At 38.2% G+C, this 17,423-nt stretch overlaps 2 protein-coding genes across 2 annotated transcripts; both read right to left on the bottom strand.

The window, feature by feature from the left end:
• Positions 1-768: 768 nt before the first annotated feature.
• LOC139867371 (demethylepipodophyllotoxin synthase-like) lies at positions 769-3,616 on the bottom strand. The gene is made up of 2 exons (XM_071855742.1): positions 2,580-3,616; positions 769-1,624 (listed from the first exon to the last, which is right to left on the bottom strand). The coding sequence occupies exons 1-2, from the start codon at positions 3,510-3,512 to the stop codon at positions 992-994; spliced, it is 1,566 nt and encodes a 521-aa protein (XP_071711843.1). The 5' UTR covers positions 3,513-3,616; the 3' UTR covers positions 769-991.
• Positions 3,617-5,109: 1,493 nt separating this feature from the next.
• On the bottom strand, positions 5,110-5,406 carry LOC139892550 (demethylepipodophyllotoxin synthase-like). The gene has a single exon (XM_071875663.1). The coding sequence runs from the start codon at positions 5,404-5,406 to the stop codon at positions 5,110-5,112; it is 297 nt and encodes a 98-aa protein (XP_071731764.1).
• Positions 5,407-17,423: the final 12,017 nt, after the last annotated feature.

Raw genomic sequence — 17,423 nt, 5'->3', positions numbered from 1 at the left:
GCTCGATAACGACCCAGATACCAGGTTAGAACCAAGCATGACATGATCGCACAACGAAGAAAGTTTTTTTTACCGAAAACTTACCTGTAGTACTAAGGTCCCATTTCCAACTATCAGAAAGAGTAGACAAGTGAGTGGCAGCAGAAAGCAAAGCTTCTAGCTCCTGAAGTTCCGAGCATGATCTATCTCTGATTCTCGATGACCAACTCCAATTCCCTTCTAGACCGCAGCTCGAGTTATTAACACGCTCAGAGAAAGAGTATACTAACAAGGCAAACTACACAACGACCAAATCATATGACCAAATGTATATTGATTTTTGAATATCAAATTGTAATAATCAAATAAACCTAAGATAACAAACGAGCTAAAAACTAGCAACTCAACAACTCATAACGAAACAAACATTCAAAAACTAAACAAACAACAAACCAACACAAAACAAAAATGAATGACAACAAATGGACAAGAACTTTTTAGTTGTCTAATTTTGATTAGTTTACATTATTTATACATTATATATGCATTATAACTTTTCATTAATGCAAGCAAAAAAATTGTATGTTCGTACTGAATCATACTTTTGTTATCTAAATTTTTTATACTCGATATATTACTGTTATTATTTTGTGCCATCATTGATTCAAAATCCACGCTTCATCATTGATTCAAAATCCACGCTTCGCCCCTGCTGACTATAATGGACCACACAAATAGGGGTAATCTATGAATAGTCATTTCAGGTTCACACATTGGAGATAGTTGTTATAAAATTGATTAAAAGTGTATAATGTAAATATACCTAGTTATTAAAACTTTCACAGAACGTCTACCTAAACGCAAATTATCGATAATTTACAAATCCGGCGAAACGCGAGGCTTACCACTAGTTTAACACATATAACATAGGTGAACACATAACATAGTAATTAAAGTTGTTTATGATATCAAAACAGAGCTGAGGACAACTGCAAATTCATGAAGATGGATCCTAAGCCAACTCTCCATACAAATCTGGCGATAGTCGTGGTGCGACAAGGAGCTCGAGTGGAGTGGCTTTTTGACTTAGCCATTCTTGGGCTTCAGTCATGTCAACTTGCTCGTTTGATAGATTATTGAACTCGAATCCGTGAATTATGTTGGCTAGTATTAACAACATAGATTCGAGTGCTACAGAAGCTCCAGGGCACATTCGTCTACCACATCCAAACGGAAGGTAATTCATATACTGATCTTTCACTTTGATTTTGCTTTCTTCTGTCAGGAATCTCTCGGGTTTGAACTCAGACGGGTCGGTCCACATTTGAGGATCATTTTGAATCTTGGAAATGTTCACAAATAGTTGTGTTTTTTTAGGGACAATGTAACCACCTACAATGCAGTCTTCAGTTGACTCGTGAGGAAGCGAAAGGGGTGCAACCGGATAAAGTCGCATGGTTTCTTTGATTATCGCTTGAAGGTAGGCGAAGTTCTTTAAATCGGACTCGTGAATTCTTCTATCTCTTCCAACATGATTGTCGATCTCTTGTTGAGCTTTCAATAGTACAAGAGGGTTGTTAACTAGTAAAGCTAAAGCCCATATTAAAGTGAAAGTTCTTGTGTTGGTGGCTCCTGTCAAAATTGACTAAAAGAAAGACAATTTTGTGAATCTTATAACATACGTATTAATTATTAATATTAAAGTAATTAGTATTAAACGAAACAGTAACTCCAAGAGTACCAGTAGGCAACTTTTAGAAATAGTATATTAGGATATAATTTGAGACATAATTCATATGCTTTCATGATTTTTCTAGTAATTTATGACGTACAAGTTTAGGTTTTAATTACTATTATTTCTTCATTCAATAGCGACCACTCATTCAATTCTTTAATGTAAAAATGAGATAAGCTGGGATGACAAAAGTAATTATTATATTTGAGACATGATTCATATGCTTTAATGATTTTTCTGTAAATAATGACGTGTTTGGGTTTTAATACTTCCTACGTTATTCTATTTTAGGCTGTCCCATTCTGATAGTCCACATTCATAAATAGAAAGAAAAGAAGATATTTCATTGGTGGATCTGGAGAGAGAAGATATTTCATTGGTGGAGAAATGAAGTTAGTGAAATTTTCTAAAACTGCGTGTTTTTTTGTCTGTAAACTATTGGAATGAGACGGAGGAGTATTTCTTAATTCAATTGGACCACTCATTCAATTCTTTAATGTGAAAATGAGATAAGCTGGGATGACACAGATAATAGTCTTAAATATTTGATTTCAAACTATTTAATTTGAAAATTAAACTAAACAAAAATGAAAAAAATAGTACGAATTCAGTTTTCGATTTAACCGATCCTTCAAACCAATTTCAAAACAAATGTCGTATTCAAAATTCATTATTAATAATTATTTTGATAGGAATAATTTTTTTTTTTTTACTTTTTAACTGAAACTAAACCGAATTCAAATATAGTATTTCATTTGAAGTCGGTTTTGACTCAATTTTCAGTTACGTTTAAAATAATCTAAAAATTAAAAAAAAAAAAAAAAATATCAAAAACTGAACTGATGAAAATTCAAACTCTACTTACCAAGCATGTTGCTTTCACAATTGTATCCATGGAGAAGCCATGAGTATCCTCTTTTAGTTCATCTTTAACACGTGATAACAACGCGGTCATGAAGACTTGATCTTTATCATCCACCGTTTTGTGTTTGTGCTCATCTAACAATCGGTCCATTGTAATATCCATCTCTTTCACTGTCTTCTTCATCTTTTTCTCCAACCCTCCTAAATCTAACCACCTCAATCCAGATACCACATCCGCCGGCACAACCGCACCGAATAACTCTTCAAATTTCCTAATAGAAATCTTAAATTGATCTCCTTTTTCGCCAAGTAAAAATCGTTTCCCAAACATCATTCTTAGTGTCATGTTCACAATCAAGTTATCAAACCACTGTGTCATATCAATCTTTACTCGATCCGAAGACCCTTCATTATTTCGACTCTTCCAAGACGTATGCATCTCTCTCATAGACAACAAAGTCACTTCATTATAGACGCGCATTTGATGGCTACTACGTTGTTGAGACGCCAGTATTAATGAAGTAATCTTTCGCATATCGCGCCAGTACTGATTATAAGGACCAAGTGCTGAATTAGCAAAGTTGTAGCTTATAAGTTCAAATGCTATGGATTTTGGGCGGCTAGCGAAAACTTTGTCGTTAGTGGTTAAGCACTCTTTAGCCATCTCTGAATTGCTTACAACTATTGCTTGAGAGGCACCAAGTTTCAGGGAGAAAATTGGTCCATATTTATCAGCCATGGATCCATATAATTTGTGAACAACTTGATCACTACCTGCTAAAAGCGGCAAGTGGCCGAGTATTGGCCATGAACCTGCAACTTTAGGAGCTTTTTTGCTCTTAACTCCATATTTTTCCCAACGAGTGAAGAACATAAAGCCAAATATGATGGATATAAAAGTTATCATGAGTGGGACAACTAAATTCATGGTCATCTATGAATATTGTTTCAATAATTCAACGACAGATGACCTATGATCTTCAGGGTTCATTGAATGGGTATATACATATCTCTCTTAGTATTATTTATATATTATTATAGTAAATAAAGTGTTAGTTAGCAAAACATTTTTAGCAAAAGCTGTCAAAGTAAGGAATCTTAGATTTAAAAACAAGATATAACTAGGACCGTTAGATCATATTATAATGAAATATTTGAAAATATTTCATGCCCCCATACATAATAAGCATAGCGCATCTTTAATTTTAATCAAAAGCCCTAACGTTCAAACTAATTTTACTTTTCCCCCAATCGCTAATCAGATTGGTCCAGCGGTTGGTGGCCTGCCTCCTTTAGTGGAGGTCAGGAGTTCGACCCCCGTTGACTACCTATTAACCCACAATTTTATCTCTGCCATAAAAAGTTCTACCCATGACACATTTCTCGCATCACGTTGGAGGTAAAGGGGAGGGGGGTTTTTACCGTCCATACCCGGTATGGGATTGGTGCGAGTTTCCTCCTGAGCACGCAGTTGGGGGGCGGGTATAACTGTGTAGGAGATGAACGCTTGGGTGGTTAAGTCTCCCTGAATGATCCTAATAGCTGTAAAAAAAAAAAAGTTAACATAATATGTTTAGGTTCTGATTCTCAATTGGTAATGTCGATGATGGTATACGATGTAATTTACGAGCCATCGACATACGATTACGCATCGTGATAGTTATAACTCGAAATCACGATGTCAAAAGAATACAAATATGTATGGGTTTATAACTAATAAAAAAATATATTTTAAAACGATATAAAAAGAATAAACAAATATTAAAACGGCTTTACAATGGGGAGAGAGTGTGTAAGAGAGAGTGTGAGGATTGAGAGTTTTTCCGGTGAGGTTTCACAAGGCTAGTACAAACGGGCTTCGAGATAAGGTAGAGGGTAGCTTCAGGCAATCAGAAACAAGGTTCTTTGGGCATCGTTTGACATCCTTCATGTTCTTCAGCTTCACTGACAATTGGTCCATTCCTGATTTGTGGCGTGTATTCAGAAAGTTCGGGGATCTCAGGGATATCTACATGGAGGCACGGAGATTAAAACATGGTGGAAGATTCGCCTTTGCAAGATTTTATGGGGTTCAAAACGAAACACAATTTCTGCGTGATCTTGGAGGCATTCGTTTTCATGATAGACCCATAAGAATCTTCAAAGCAACTTCAAGAGACAAACCTAAACCTACTACTTTGTTTGAAAACGGTGCGAAGGGTTTTCGATGGACACCTAAGAAGAAGACTGATGAAAAACACTCGCTTGATGTCAATGCAGAAGATGGTTTTCCATCTTTACATGAGGCATACGGTCACACGCCGTATCCTGTTAATAACATGAAAACAAAACGTAAATTTACTGTTGTTGAACGTGGTGGGGAAAATGAAGATCTACGGTTTAAATTGCTGAAAAACAAGAATGAATGGAAAAATCAAGGGACTTTGACAAGGTTCGGTTGTTCAACGTTGATGACAAGAATTCGTTAGATGGATTTGCAGACAGGGTGGTAATCGGCGAACTGAAAAATTTAGGCACCCTAAACTTGTTATCTACCATTGATTATTGCGACTGTTCCAAGACGCATATATGTCTCTCATAGACAACAAAGTCACTTCATTAGAGACGCGCATTTGATGGCTACTACGTTGTTGAGACGCCAGTATTAATGAAGTAATCTTTCGCATATCGCGCCAGTACTGATTATAAGGACCAAGTGTTGAATTAGCAAAGTTGTCGTTGGTGGTTAAGCACTCTCTAGCCATCTCTGAATTGTTTACAACTATTGCTTGAGAGGCACCAAGTTTCAAGGAGAAAATTGGACCATATTTATCAGGCCATGGATCCATATAATTTGTGAACAACTTGATCACTACATGCTAAAAGCGGCAAGTGGCCGAGTATTGGCCATGAACCTGCAACTTTAGGAGCTTTTTTGCTCTTAACTCCATATTTTTTCCAACGAGTAAAGAACATAAAGCCAAAAATTGTAGGATCGTGTAAACAGGATTCAAAGATCTTAGATTCAATAACGAGTGCGGAAAATCTCGTTATTGGGTTTTATACTCAAAATCCAATGAAAACCTTTGATCTTAATGAATAAATCGACTTAGATATGTTAAAGATCGACTTAGATGAATGCTAGAGCACCAGGGTATCGAATTGTACGTGTAGGATAGATTAGGATTCGTAACCCCAACAATGAACTCGTTATACCCATTATATACACACAGCACGTGCAACCGTGCGGTTGCGTGTCTAACCGTACGGTTGCATACCTGCAACCATGTGATTACATTCCAACAGAGAAAGTTAAACAATAAAGCATTTCAACATGATCATAATGAACTCGGGGACTAAATATGCACCAACAAACTCCCCCTATGACCCAGTTCATTATCTTAAATCACAAAATATACTTTCCCTGCAAAAGACAACTAATCACACAATCAAACATATTCAATAACATGAAAATTAAGACGTTAAGATCAAGTTATTATAGCCAAATCAAAATAAAACTGAAAATAAAACGTTCAAGTCCACAGTTTAAAAGTTCATAACAAAAGATAGACATTTAAGCATGGATATCATAAGCATAGCAAGTGCGAACAGCACGATTAAACTAAATTGCCTGCTCAGTGTTAGGCAACTCATGAAAGATTGGGTGTCTCCTCAACACCTTGATATCATCCCTGCACAAATTTCGAATCCACCTTGGATCAATAATCCTGATCTGGTCCAAACTACCATTAGGATTATCCAATACAATTACCGCTTCTTCTGTTCTTCCATCATAATACGACCATCTAAAACGATCACCAAAATTCTGTGGCATTTTACGAACTGGTGCATACTTCATAGTCTTTGCACGCTTATACTTAACCACGCGAACTCTGTTCCCTGTTGATTGATCAGTACGATAAGAAACTTTTGGAAACTGCGGCTCTAACACAGACCAGCCGTACTTGAACTCTTTTCTGATCTTAAACAGCATCCACTGTCCCCACCCATCAGATTCATGATAGAGTAGTGTCAATCTTGCAAGTTCCATCATCTCAAAGTATGGGAGTGTTTTTATATCAACAGCATGCTTAATGTAATCAACCCCATTCTCTCTACGTACTGCAAAGCAATTCAAATCTTTCAAATACGCCCATCTGAGAATCTTTCCACCTGTGACCTTTCCCGTTCGATCATGATATAACTTGTATTTTGGTTCCAACGGGACTTTCTTAAACCATGCTTTGGTACAGGATCTCTGATACTCCCTCCATTCTTTGTTTTTCTAGTTTGTTTACAGTATCAATATTCTCACCTTCTTTGTTCACACCAGATGACTCACCTTCCTCGGTAGTTCGCTTCTCATCCACTTTCCGATTCAAAACATCATCACTTTGTTGATTAAAAAGATCAGCAAACTCAGGTAAGTCATCTTCATCAAGAGTGTCAGCAACATTCTCATCATCTGAAGCATCTTCAACGATGACTTCTTCAACACTATCATCACCTGAATGCCTATTCTCACGTGTACCAGCAGTATTTGGAGCTTTTTCAGCAACAATCAACTTATCTACCTCTATAACAAACATTCTAGCTACCTCTTCATCTGTCATTATATGTACAATTTCCCCCTCCTCCACATCATAGTCTAGCGAGCTAATCACTGTACCTTGATAGTCCAAAAAATATGTTAACTTATGAATATCAACAGACAGAGGTTTAGGAAAATGTACCTCCTGTATCTGACTTACGTTCTCAGTCCCCTCGGATGAAGAGTCTGAAGAGTATTCGCTTTCGGTAGACAGGAGATCATCATCAATATGCTCCATCTTCAAACGAATTGTCCCATCTTGAGAATCAGCCTCTAACTTACCCTTGAACCTCCTTTCACGATGATCCAATCGTCGGATCCTCTTAGCCTGTTTTTTTGTTAACTTTTTCAGGTCAGCAGCTAACTTATGTGATTTCTCAAGTTCAGAGGTCAGAGAGTCCACTTTAGCTTGTAACTCGCTCACCTCCTTCTTTTTGTCTTTATTCTTCTTTATCACATCATCAACCTTATTAACCAGATTGATCACAGTGGCCTGGAGAGTAACAAATGCAGGATCAGCATTTGCAAGAGCCAACGAACTACCCTCCTGTGTAGAAGCAGCTGGGGATGTTGCGACTTGTTGAGTTGGTCGGGTAGGTGGTACCGGAGGTGCCTGAGCTCGTTGAGTGGGTGACACCTTAGCTCTTTGAGTTACCGTTTGAGTAGAAGAAATCCCACCTGAAGGATCAACAGCCCGTCTCACATGACCTCTCTTTCTTTTCGGTCTTCTCATAGGTTCATCCACCTGAATCTCTTTTCTTTTTAAAGATATCAATAACTCACCACCTTCAGTCACCTCATCTTCCAAACTGAAGTTCTCTAAGTCATCAGCTGTTCGACCAGAGTGAGAACCAACCTCGACAACCTCATCTTCATCATCTGTCTCAGCAAGATCAGGAATAATATCCTCTTTGTCAGAATCACTATCCTCATTTCTCCACATCCTTGGGTTCCTTGCCACATAGTCAGCCTTTTTCAAATGACCAAACAAAGGACGGTTTGGTGGGGCCAATATACCCTTGTAATAAATCATACGTCTCACCAATTCATTTGTCATAACATTCAGCTTAATGAGGTCCTTATCCTCCTTGATAAGCTCTGTATGCTGAGAATTGATAACAAGCTGGAGAAATCGAGGATAAAGCAGATAAGGATCAGACTTAAACTTGCTGTTCTCGATCATGTAATCAAAAATAACCCCAGAGAAGTTAAATGGAAGCTTCAGAATTAAAGCCACCATCATAGATTGCATCACGAAATTTAACTCAACATGACCTTCCCTTCTAGAGCTCAAACAGTGAACGATAACATGAGCCAAATATTTAAAAGTTGGACAGAAACCTGACTTCAACACCTTTGACTTTGTCAAATCCCCGGAATACTTGCATCTCTGGAAACAGCCTTTGAATAGTCCCAAATTCAGCCTAGTTTTCATATCCGCAGCATCATGAAAGCTTAACAGCCTCCTGATATGCCCTTCAGTAACAACGATAGGCTTACCCTGAACAACACTGTTTAGCACATCAACCCTTCGTTCACCATTCATGGCCTTAGATAAAGTAACATTCTTCCAAAACTCACGCTGATGAGAAACATAAGCTGTCACATCAATAGTGATAGCCGTGTAGATACGAGACCGCTCAAGAAACTCCATAATCCCATGATAGTTAACTAAATACTCAATATTAATCAAGTTTAAAAGCATGTTGTTGTTGGGTCCCACCTGCAATTCATTGTTATGCTCAGCAGCCTTCTTAGATCGAGACTTAGTAACTCTTCGTGGTCTTGACTTTTTTTCAGTACGTGGCTGACCGGAACCAGAACCGGTAGCCTTAGCAATAGGAACATTTGAAACAGGAGTCCCAGACATATCTGAAATACACAGCCACAATATCGCAAACACAAAAAATTATTAGCCAAAAATCAAAATTAGGGTTTCTGATGTATACCCGTATGGTTGCAATGATGACAAATACGGTTGCAAGTGTAACCGTACGGATATGGCCTATTTCACACGGATGCACCAATGCCTGTTCAGTTTTTGAATCTGCTGTGCAACCGTGTGGATGCACAGAATAGTACCCGATTGCGAGCACAACCGTGCGGTTGCAGGGTGCAACCGTCCGGTTGCATTTATCCGGACTGTTAGGGTTTTCAAAACCCAAATCCACCAAAACGAGTATTGATCATCAAATAAATCATTGTAATAGCATCTAATACCTCCAATTAACATGTTTAAAACTACAATTTCAGTTAAAAAACATCAACAATCCCTGTATTGATCTAAAGTTCATAAAAATTAAAAACTAATCAAAACAAGAGATTTAATGGAAGAAAAGGAACCCGTTGTAGATGAAATTGATCAGTAACATGAGTAGAATAAGAAAAACGAGATCAAAAACTCCCATAGCACTTTGTGATTTTTGAAGAATTTTAGACTTAGCCAATTTGTGAGCACAAACAACCCACGGTTCTGAGTTTGGGTATTTATACCCGTCCTGCAACCGTGCGGTTGCAGGGTTGTATCCGGCCAAAAATTATGTAACCGCGCGGGTGCAAGGTGTACCCGTACGGTTGTACATGAAGTCTAAAAACCCTTTAATTACCCATATCCGGACGGTTACATCGTGTAACCGTGCGGTTGCATTGAGTAACCGTCCGGTTGCAAATTAACCATTAAAAATTTTACTTTTCATTCTCGTTTTTTCTAACTCTATTTCTCAAACAATTCATCTCATCCAAACAAACACTTTACTCAATCTAATCCATAAAATCTCAACTTTTACCAATCTTTTCCAGATCTAGTAGTATTTCATCCTAAGTCAAATAAACTAATACCCGACTTAATGAATATTTCGCTTTTTGGATCTCTTTCACTATCTCTTTCTCACTTGCTTACTCCCCCTGGTCCACACATACCGAATTTATGAAGTAACCACCAAATGATATGCAATAATATACAATATGAAACATGTAAAAATATTATAAATACACTAAATCTTTTTGTCTTTTTCAGTTTATTATGCAAACTACAGAAAAATAAATTAATGCAAGCATATACATTATGATGAATTAAAACAATAAACTAACCACATAGTGAATATCACAAGTATGAAAACAGATTAAATTATCAAGAACAAACTATACAGCTCACATAGCATAACGTCATATTTTTGTGAGAAGATGAATTAAGTCAACATTTTTCTTGGGATCAGAACTGAACTATATTTTTCAATTTTAACCTCGTTATATTCATCCATTCAGAACTTTTTGTTCCACTTTAGGTTTTCAAGTACTTACACTTACAGTCTTTGAATATCAATAAACTTATTAGACTTTCCTCCCAGACTTTTTGAAAATCACTTGCACACATGGGTAAATAATCTTAAACTTAGTCCTCACTTGAGATCGTACAAATTTATTAGGTAGTCAATTGAGCACAATAAATTGACGCTGTCCGCTATCACCTCGATGTACTTTCAATTTGATTGAATATGAAGCATCTCACGATGTTTCTAACAACCCTGTCAGCCATGAGCTTCTACCATAAACTTATACCTTTCGCTTCAGAAGGCTTTGTTTATCTCAATTTTATTGCATACTCCGTAAGAACACAGTTACCAGTCGCTATAAACCCCATGCTTGAGCGAAAAACTAATAATGATGGAATGATATGATGATTTTGGGGGTGATGGAATTCTAAGTCAGAATACCCTCCAGAAGATATCCCCAGCTATCTAGATCAATCGGCACAACCCATATCACAGACAATAGATGTAACCTCCCTCTAAATAAAAAGCAAAATCCTGCTAAAATTATGATTTTCAGGACAACATAATGATTTGAGTTCTCTATATCTGAAACTCTGGCACTTCTCCTCCTCGGATATAGATAACTTAAATTGTTCTGATTAGCATAGCGTTTGATCATCTTTCACATGTAGAATTCAATTGATTGATAAACACGAAGTCCAAACTTTGATAACACAAATTCTTTTTAGCTGATGTGGTGCACCATCTTTATTGTCGTTCAAACATATATACATGAATAAATAATAGAAAACATAATCCACACATTTTTTTTTGGACTTTCTGATGTTGCTATTTTGCTTTTGCAAACATAAATGAAGACAAATTTAAAATGAAATAACAAATACAACTTTGATTTTGATGCACCATACTTAGAGATGAACCACACTGCAACTTTAATCTTTGGCGTTGAAGCAGTCTCCTTCAATAACTTTCTCAAACCGATGAAATGTCTGTGATACAGAATTATACATTTCGACCCGTTCATAGTGAGAACACCCCCCTTTGGATACCTGACTAACCTAATGCGTTTCGGCCCAAGCAATAAAGGTAAATAGAAACTGGTATAGGTTCGAACAGAGTAAACTCACCTTGTGGACTTACTCGGCAATCCTTCACTAGAGTATAAATCGTAGTAGGGGAGACCTCAACCGTCTGTTGAGTTCCTGAATAATCGTTTCTTAATACATTCTCAGTGATAGGTAGGTGACTACCGTCAACCGCTGTAAACCTTTCCACGATTTCCTTGCCAAGATTATTTACTTTATGCACAAGTGATTCTCTCATTCCAAAATTCAATCCTCAAAATTTATCAACATTCATTAACTAATCATGTATTACTTACGTTTTACGCAGAACGATTAACATGCAAGTTCAGTAATACAATCATTTCCCATTTTCACATAGCAACTTCTCATTTTCTGATTTTTCTGAATTTTTATGGCTTTTTCATTTTTCAATGTTTTGTATTTTCTGATGAAACAATTTTCGCAACTATTTTACTTAACAGAAAGCAAATAAACACAATCCTTTTGGTTTTTCAATTTTAAAATGCATAGCAGAAAATAAAATGAACATGGAAAACAGAAAAATATACTAATTAACATGCAAAAATGATGCAAAATGCAAATGCAAATATACAAATGATACAGATTGGATGGTTACTTCAATAACTCCCTGTCGGACACAACCTCCGCCCTATCTTTCACTCCTAACACATTTAATAGAAATAGGAAACGAGGTCGATCAAATGCTTTCGTAAACAAGTTAGCCCTCTGGGTTGTTGTACCTATTTGTAGGACATCAATTAATTTCTTTTCATAACAGTCCCTAATGAAATGGTACTTGATCCCTATGTGTTTGATCTTAGAATGATTAACAGGGTTTTTAGTAATAGCAATAGCAGCAGTATTATCAACATATATGTAAGACCCTAATCTTCATTGTACAGCAGAGTATATAGAGTACATAAAGTGTGGGAATGATTGTGCAGTTAAACAGAAGTCAGAGAGCGATCTGAGCTTAGTGCGCACCGCGCACACCAAAGGGAGCACGCCGCGCACTCCCTACTGTAGCCGGGTTTTTGTTGTTGTTTTAATGAGATATTTTGATGGGTATTTTGGTAATTTCATTTGTGGACGGGATAAAGGCTACCAGATCTGTTTGGGTGGAGTCATAACTCCATCTTCAACTACTTTATCCTTATCACTTTAAATCTAGAGAGAGACTTCGATTCTTGAGTGAGAAAGCTTAAATCTTAGAGGAAGAAGTTGCTTTCGGGTCAAATTGCGTGCATTAAAGTTGTTCATCTCATCTCTAGCTTCGTTTTGGTTGTAGTGGTACTTTGATTTGAAGCTTGCAGAAGTATAAAAGCGTCACCAAATCGTTAAAGGTGAGTGAAATGATTATATGCATATGTATGTAATGTATTTATTTGTATGCTATGGTATGAACCAAAGAGCCGGTAGTGCCATAGTATGTGCGAGCGTGCTATGATGTGAACCAAAGAGCCGGTAGCGTCATAGTACTTGTGTTATAGTGTGAACCAAAGAGCCGGTAACGCTATAGCACGATTTGTTAGGGTGTGAACCAAAGAGCCGGTAGCACCTTAGCGTTGTTAGAGTGTGAACCAAAGAGCCGGTAGCACTCTAGCGTGAGTATGACTCGAGTTGTGATGTGAACCAAAGAGCCGGTAGCATCATGACAAATGCATATGGTGTGAACCAAAGAGCCGGTAGCACCATGACGCGAGAATGGTTAACCATGGTTGTGTATTGTTTTGTAGCATATTATATTATGTCGATTATATGTTATTGATTACGCTAGTAGCGGTTTGTTGGAGATTATTAGCTTTGTACTTAAGATGGTATGCTAATTGTATTGCTAGCGTGTATGCGGTAAATGTGTAAGTGATTGCAAGTAGGTATATTATATATATATATATATATATATATATATATATATATATATATATATATATATATATATATATATATATGGGTATAATTATTGCATTCACTAAGCTTTGCTTACCCTCTCATTGTTTATCATTTTATAGGCTCCGGCGTTGACAAGGATAAGGGCGTTCGATTGGATTAGAGATCCCGCTTGTTGTATAGGGGACGCTTTTGGGATGTGATAGCTTTTGGAGTTTGACCAAGATATGGGTAGTTTAACCCCAAACACCATGCTCATAGTGTCGTTTGGAATTTAAACTAGTGTGGTCGAAACTCGAACTTTTGTATGAAACTCGTAAAACGGCCGATGTGGGCTCCGTTTTGTAAAACTCATTTTATGTTTGAATCGTATGAGTTTTTCATATTAGGACATGTTGTGAAAAGCGTTTCGTCTAAATATGTCGGGAAGTGGGAGATCTTTATTTGAAAAATTGAAAAATCGGACAGAACTGAAAATAGACCTGTGCGCGCCGCGCACCCTGAGGTGGTGCGCGTGGCGCACTCCCCTGTAATAATAAAAAAAAAATTTTCTTATGCGTGTTCGATTGTATATTGGGTTGGGTTGTTACAAGTGGTATCATAGCATGGTCTAAGGGATTTAGGCGACTTGAGATAGGTGCCTAAACTTAGATTTATTTGTGTATGCGCTTTAAGTGGGACTTGTAGGAGACGGGTCGGACCGGGAGTTGATTAGTGCTTAGGTTTATGTGAACTAACCTTGCGCTAATTGTTTTGTGTTGTGTTAGCAATCATCAAGCAAGATAGACGTTGTACTAGCAAGTTAATGCGACGTGCTCGCGTAACAATGATTAGCTACCATTATTACGGGTTCAAATCGTGTCAAACAAGCGATGTACGACGATTGTTGAGCAATATGGGGTAGTGTGGTGTATATATATATATATATATATATACATATGTGTTAAGTTTTCTCGTTCGTTGCTTAACCTTTTCCGTTTTATAGTATGAAGACGAGAAACGGACCCGAGACCAATGAAGGGGGTTCGAGCGAGGATGTTGAGTTTACGGCCAAGGTTGAGGCCATTATGCAAAGGCGTCATGAGGCCTTCTTAGAGGATGTTAAGAAGATGTTCTTGGATTCGATTGACGAACAAGTAGTCAATCTAGTCAAGGAACAATTAAGATTGTTCTTAAAGAGGATAACGCGGGAAGACGAGACTTCCACTATAAAAACTTCAAAGATGCTCAACCTCCCACCTTTGAAGGTGAACGAGACCCACTCAAGAGTGCTCGATGGATCTCCGATATGGAGGGGGCTTTTCGTACTAGTGAGTGCCCTCTCGATAAAAAGACGAGGTTTGGTAGTAGCATGATGAGGGGTGATGCCAAGTTGTGGTGGGATGCGAAAATCCGAATTTATGGCGAAGAACAAAGTATGAGTTTGATGTGGGACGAGTTTAAAGAAGAATTTTTCAAGGAGTACCGAACTTCGGCCGATCTTTCAAAGCTTAAGGACGAGTTACGTACTTTAAGGAAAGGGTCAATGGATTTGAACACTCTCAAGTCCAATTTCTTATCAAAGACCCAATTTTGCCATGAGTATGACGGGAACAATCACATGTTGAAAGAAGATTTCTAGCGAACCTTGAATGATAACTATCAAGAAAGGATTAGTAGGAATTCGGCAAAGACTTTTGATGAGCTATTTGATATCGCTAAGGGTTTTGAGTCGCTTGCTCCAATAAAGAGTGACTTCACCTTTGGCAAACGAAAATTTGAAGCTACTAGCCACTCGAACAAGAAGAACAAGAGTGTGGCTGAGAGCGTCGGTAGTGCGAAAAAGGGGGCTTCTAAGAGTTTTGGGCCCACGTGCTACAATTGTGGTCGACAGGGGCATTTGGCCCGTGATTGTACGAACTCATCTTTCAAAAAAATCGTTTGTTTTAATTGTAACAAAGAGGGGCACAAGAGGCCGGAGTGTCCCGAATTGCGCAACGATAATGTTAAGCGACTAGAGACGGCGGCGGGTACGGCTAGGGGTTGAAATTATTTGATGACCAATGAGGAGGCCAAGCAATCTAGCGAAGTTGTCTCAGGTACTTTCATGGTTAATTCCAATCCGGCAAGGATACTCTTTGATAGTGGTGCAAACTTGTCGTTTGTGTCACCAAAATTTGTGCCCAAACTTAATAAACCGTTAGCTAAGTTAAGTCGTCCGGTAGAAGTTGAAATAGCGGATGGCAAGACGGTGCTAGTGTTTGATGTGTGTAAAAATTGTAATGTTGTGTTTGGTGTCGAAAACTTTAAAATCGATCTCATCCCGATGACTTTGGGTGATTTTGATATCGTTGTTGGTATGGATTGGCTCGATTATAATAGAGTCGATATTGCATGCCATGAAAAATCTATTCGAGTGAAGACCTTAAGTGGGGAAGAGTTAATTATTCATGGCGATAAACGAAGAAGACTTGTGCCGATATGCACTTGTGCACGGGCACGTCGTTTTCTGGTTGGTGGTGGCATGGCTTTTCTTGCCCATATTGTTGATACTCGTGATGAGCCACCACCCATTCGTGAAATTCCGGTGGTGAGTGAATTTGAAGACGTTTTTCCGGATGAGTTACCGGGTGTTCCGGCGGAAAGACAAGTTGAATTTCGCATTGAGTTGGTTCCGGGGGCTACCCCCATTGCTAAAACTCCTTATCGTTTAGCGCCGACGGAAATGCAAGAGTTGTTAAATCAAACCCAAGAGCTACTTGGAAAGGGTTTTATCCGACCGAGTGCTTCGCCATGGGGCGCTCCGGTTTTGTTCGTGAAGAAGAAAGATGGTAGTATGCGGATGTGCATCGATTATCGGGAGTTGAACAAAGTGACGATCAAGAATCGTTATCCTTTGCCTAGGATGGACGATTTGTTTGACCAACTCCAAGGTGCAACGTATTTCTCCAAAATCGACCTACGGTCCGGCTATCACCAAATGCGGGTCCGTGAGGAAGACATCGAGAAAACGGCTTTTCGAACGCATTATGGGCATTTTGAATTCGTAGTTATGCCTTTTGGTCTTATGAATGCACCGGCGGCATTCATGGATCTTATGAACCGAGTGTGCCAACCTATGTTGGACAAGTTGGTAATTGTGTTCATCGACGACATACTTGTCTATTCGAAGAGTATGAAGGAACATGAACATCATTTGCGGAGTGTGTTAAAGACGTTGCGAAAGGAGAAGTTGTATGCTAAATTCTCCAAAAGTGAATTTTGGCTAAGGGAAGTTCAATTCCTTGGCCACATTGTGAACGAAAATGGTATTCAAGTAGATCCGGAGAAGATAGAGACGGTAAAGAGTTGGGGACGACTGACTACACCTACGAAAATCCGAAGTTTTCTCGGATTGGCCGGTTATTATCGTCGGTTTATCCAAGACTTTTCCAAGACTGCTTCTCCATTGACGAAGTTAACGAGAAAGAATGCGAGATTTAATTGGGAGAACGAGCAAGAAATTGCTTTTCAATTGTTAAAAGAGAAGTTGTGTCAAGTTCCGGTGCTAGTTTTGCCGGAAGGGGTGGAAGACATGACAGTCTATTGTGATGCTTCTTTAAATGAGCTCGGTTGTGTTCTAATGCAAAGGGGTAAAGTCATCGCTTATGCCTCTCGACAATTAAAGGAACACGAGACGAGATATCCGACTCATGATCTTGAGTTGGCGGCGGTTGTACATGCGTTGAAAATTTGGCGCCATTACTTGTATGGTGTCAAGTGTACAATTTATTCGGATCACAAGAGTTTGAAACATCTTTTTGATCAAAGAGATTTGAATTATCATCAACGTAGATGGATAGATGTGGTGAAAGACTACGATTGTGAGATACTTTATCATCCGGGCAAGGCGAATGTGGTCGCGGATGCGTTAAGTCGAAAGAGTCATCACCCGGCGTTACGATTGGGATTGTTACGTATGATTATTACTAATGATTTTCTTGAAAAACTTGGTGTGATTCAAATTGAAGCTTACGTTCACAATAAGCATGCGGAACGAATTGTGGGGCAAT

Source organism: Rutidosis leptorrhynchoides, chromosome 1 (genome assembly GCF_046630445.1).
Source record: "Rutidosis leptorrhynchoides isolate AG116_Rl617_1_P2 chromosome 1, CSIRO_AGI_Rlap_v1, whole genome shotgun sequence".
Lineage (NCBI taxonomy): Eukaryota > Viridiplantae > Streptophyta > Magnoliopsida > Asterales > Asteraceae > Rutidosis > Rutidosis leptorrhynchoides.
The sequence above is the reverse complement of the archived record's forward strand: the minus strand, read 5'-3'. Positions and strand labels throughout refer to the sequence as shown.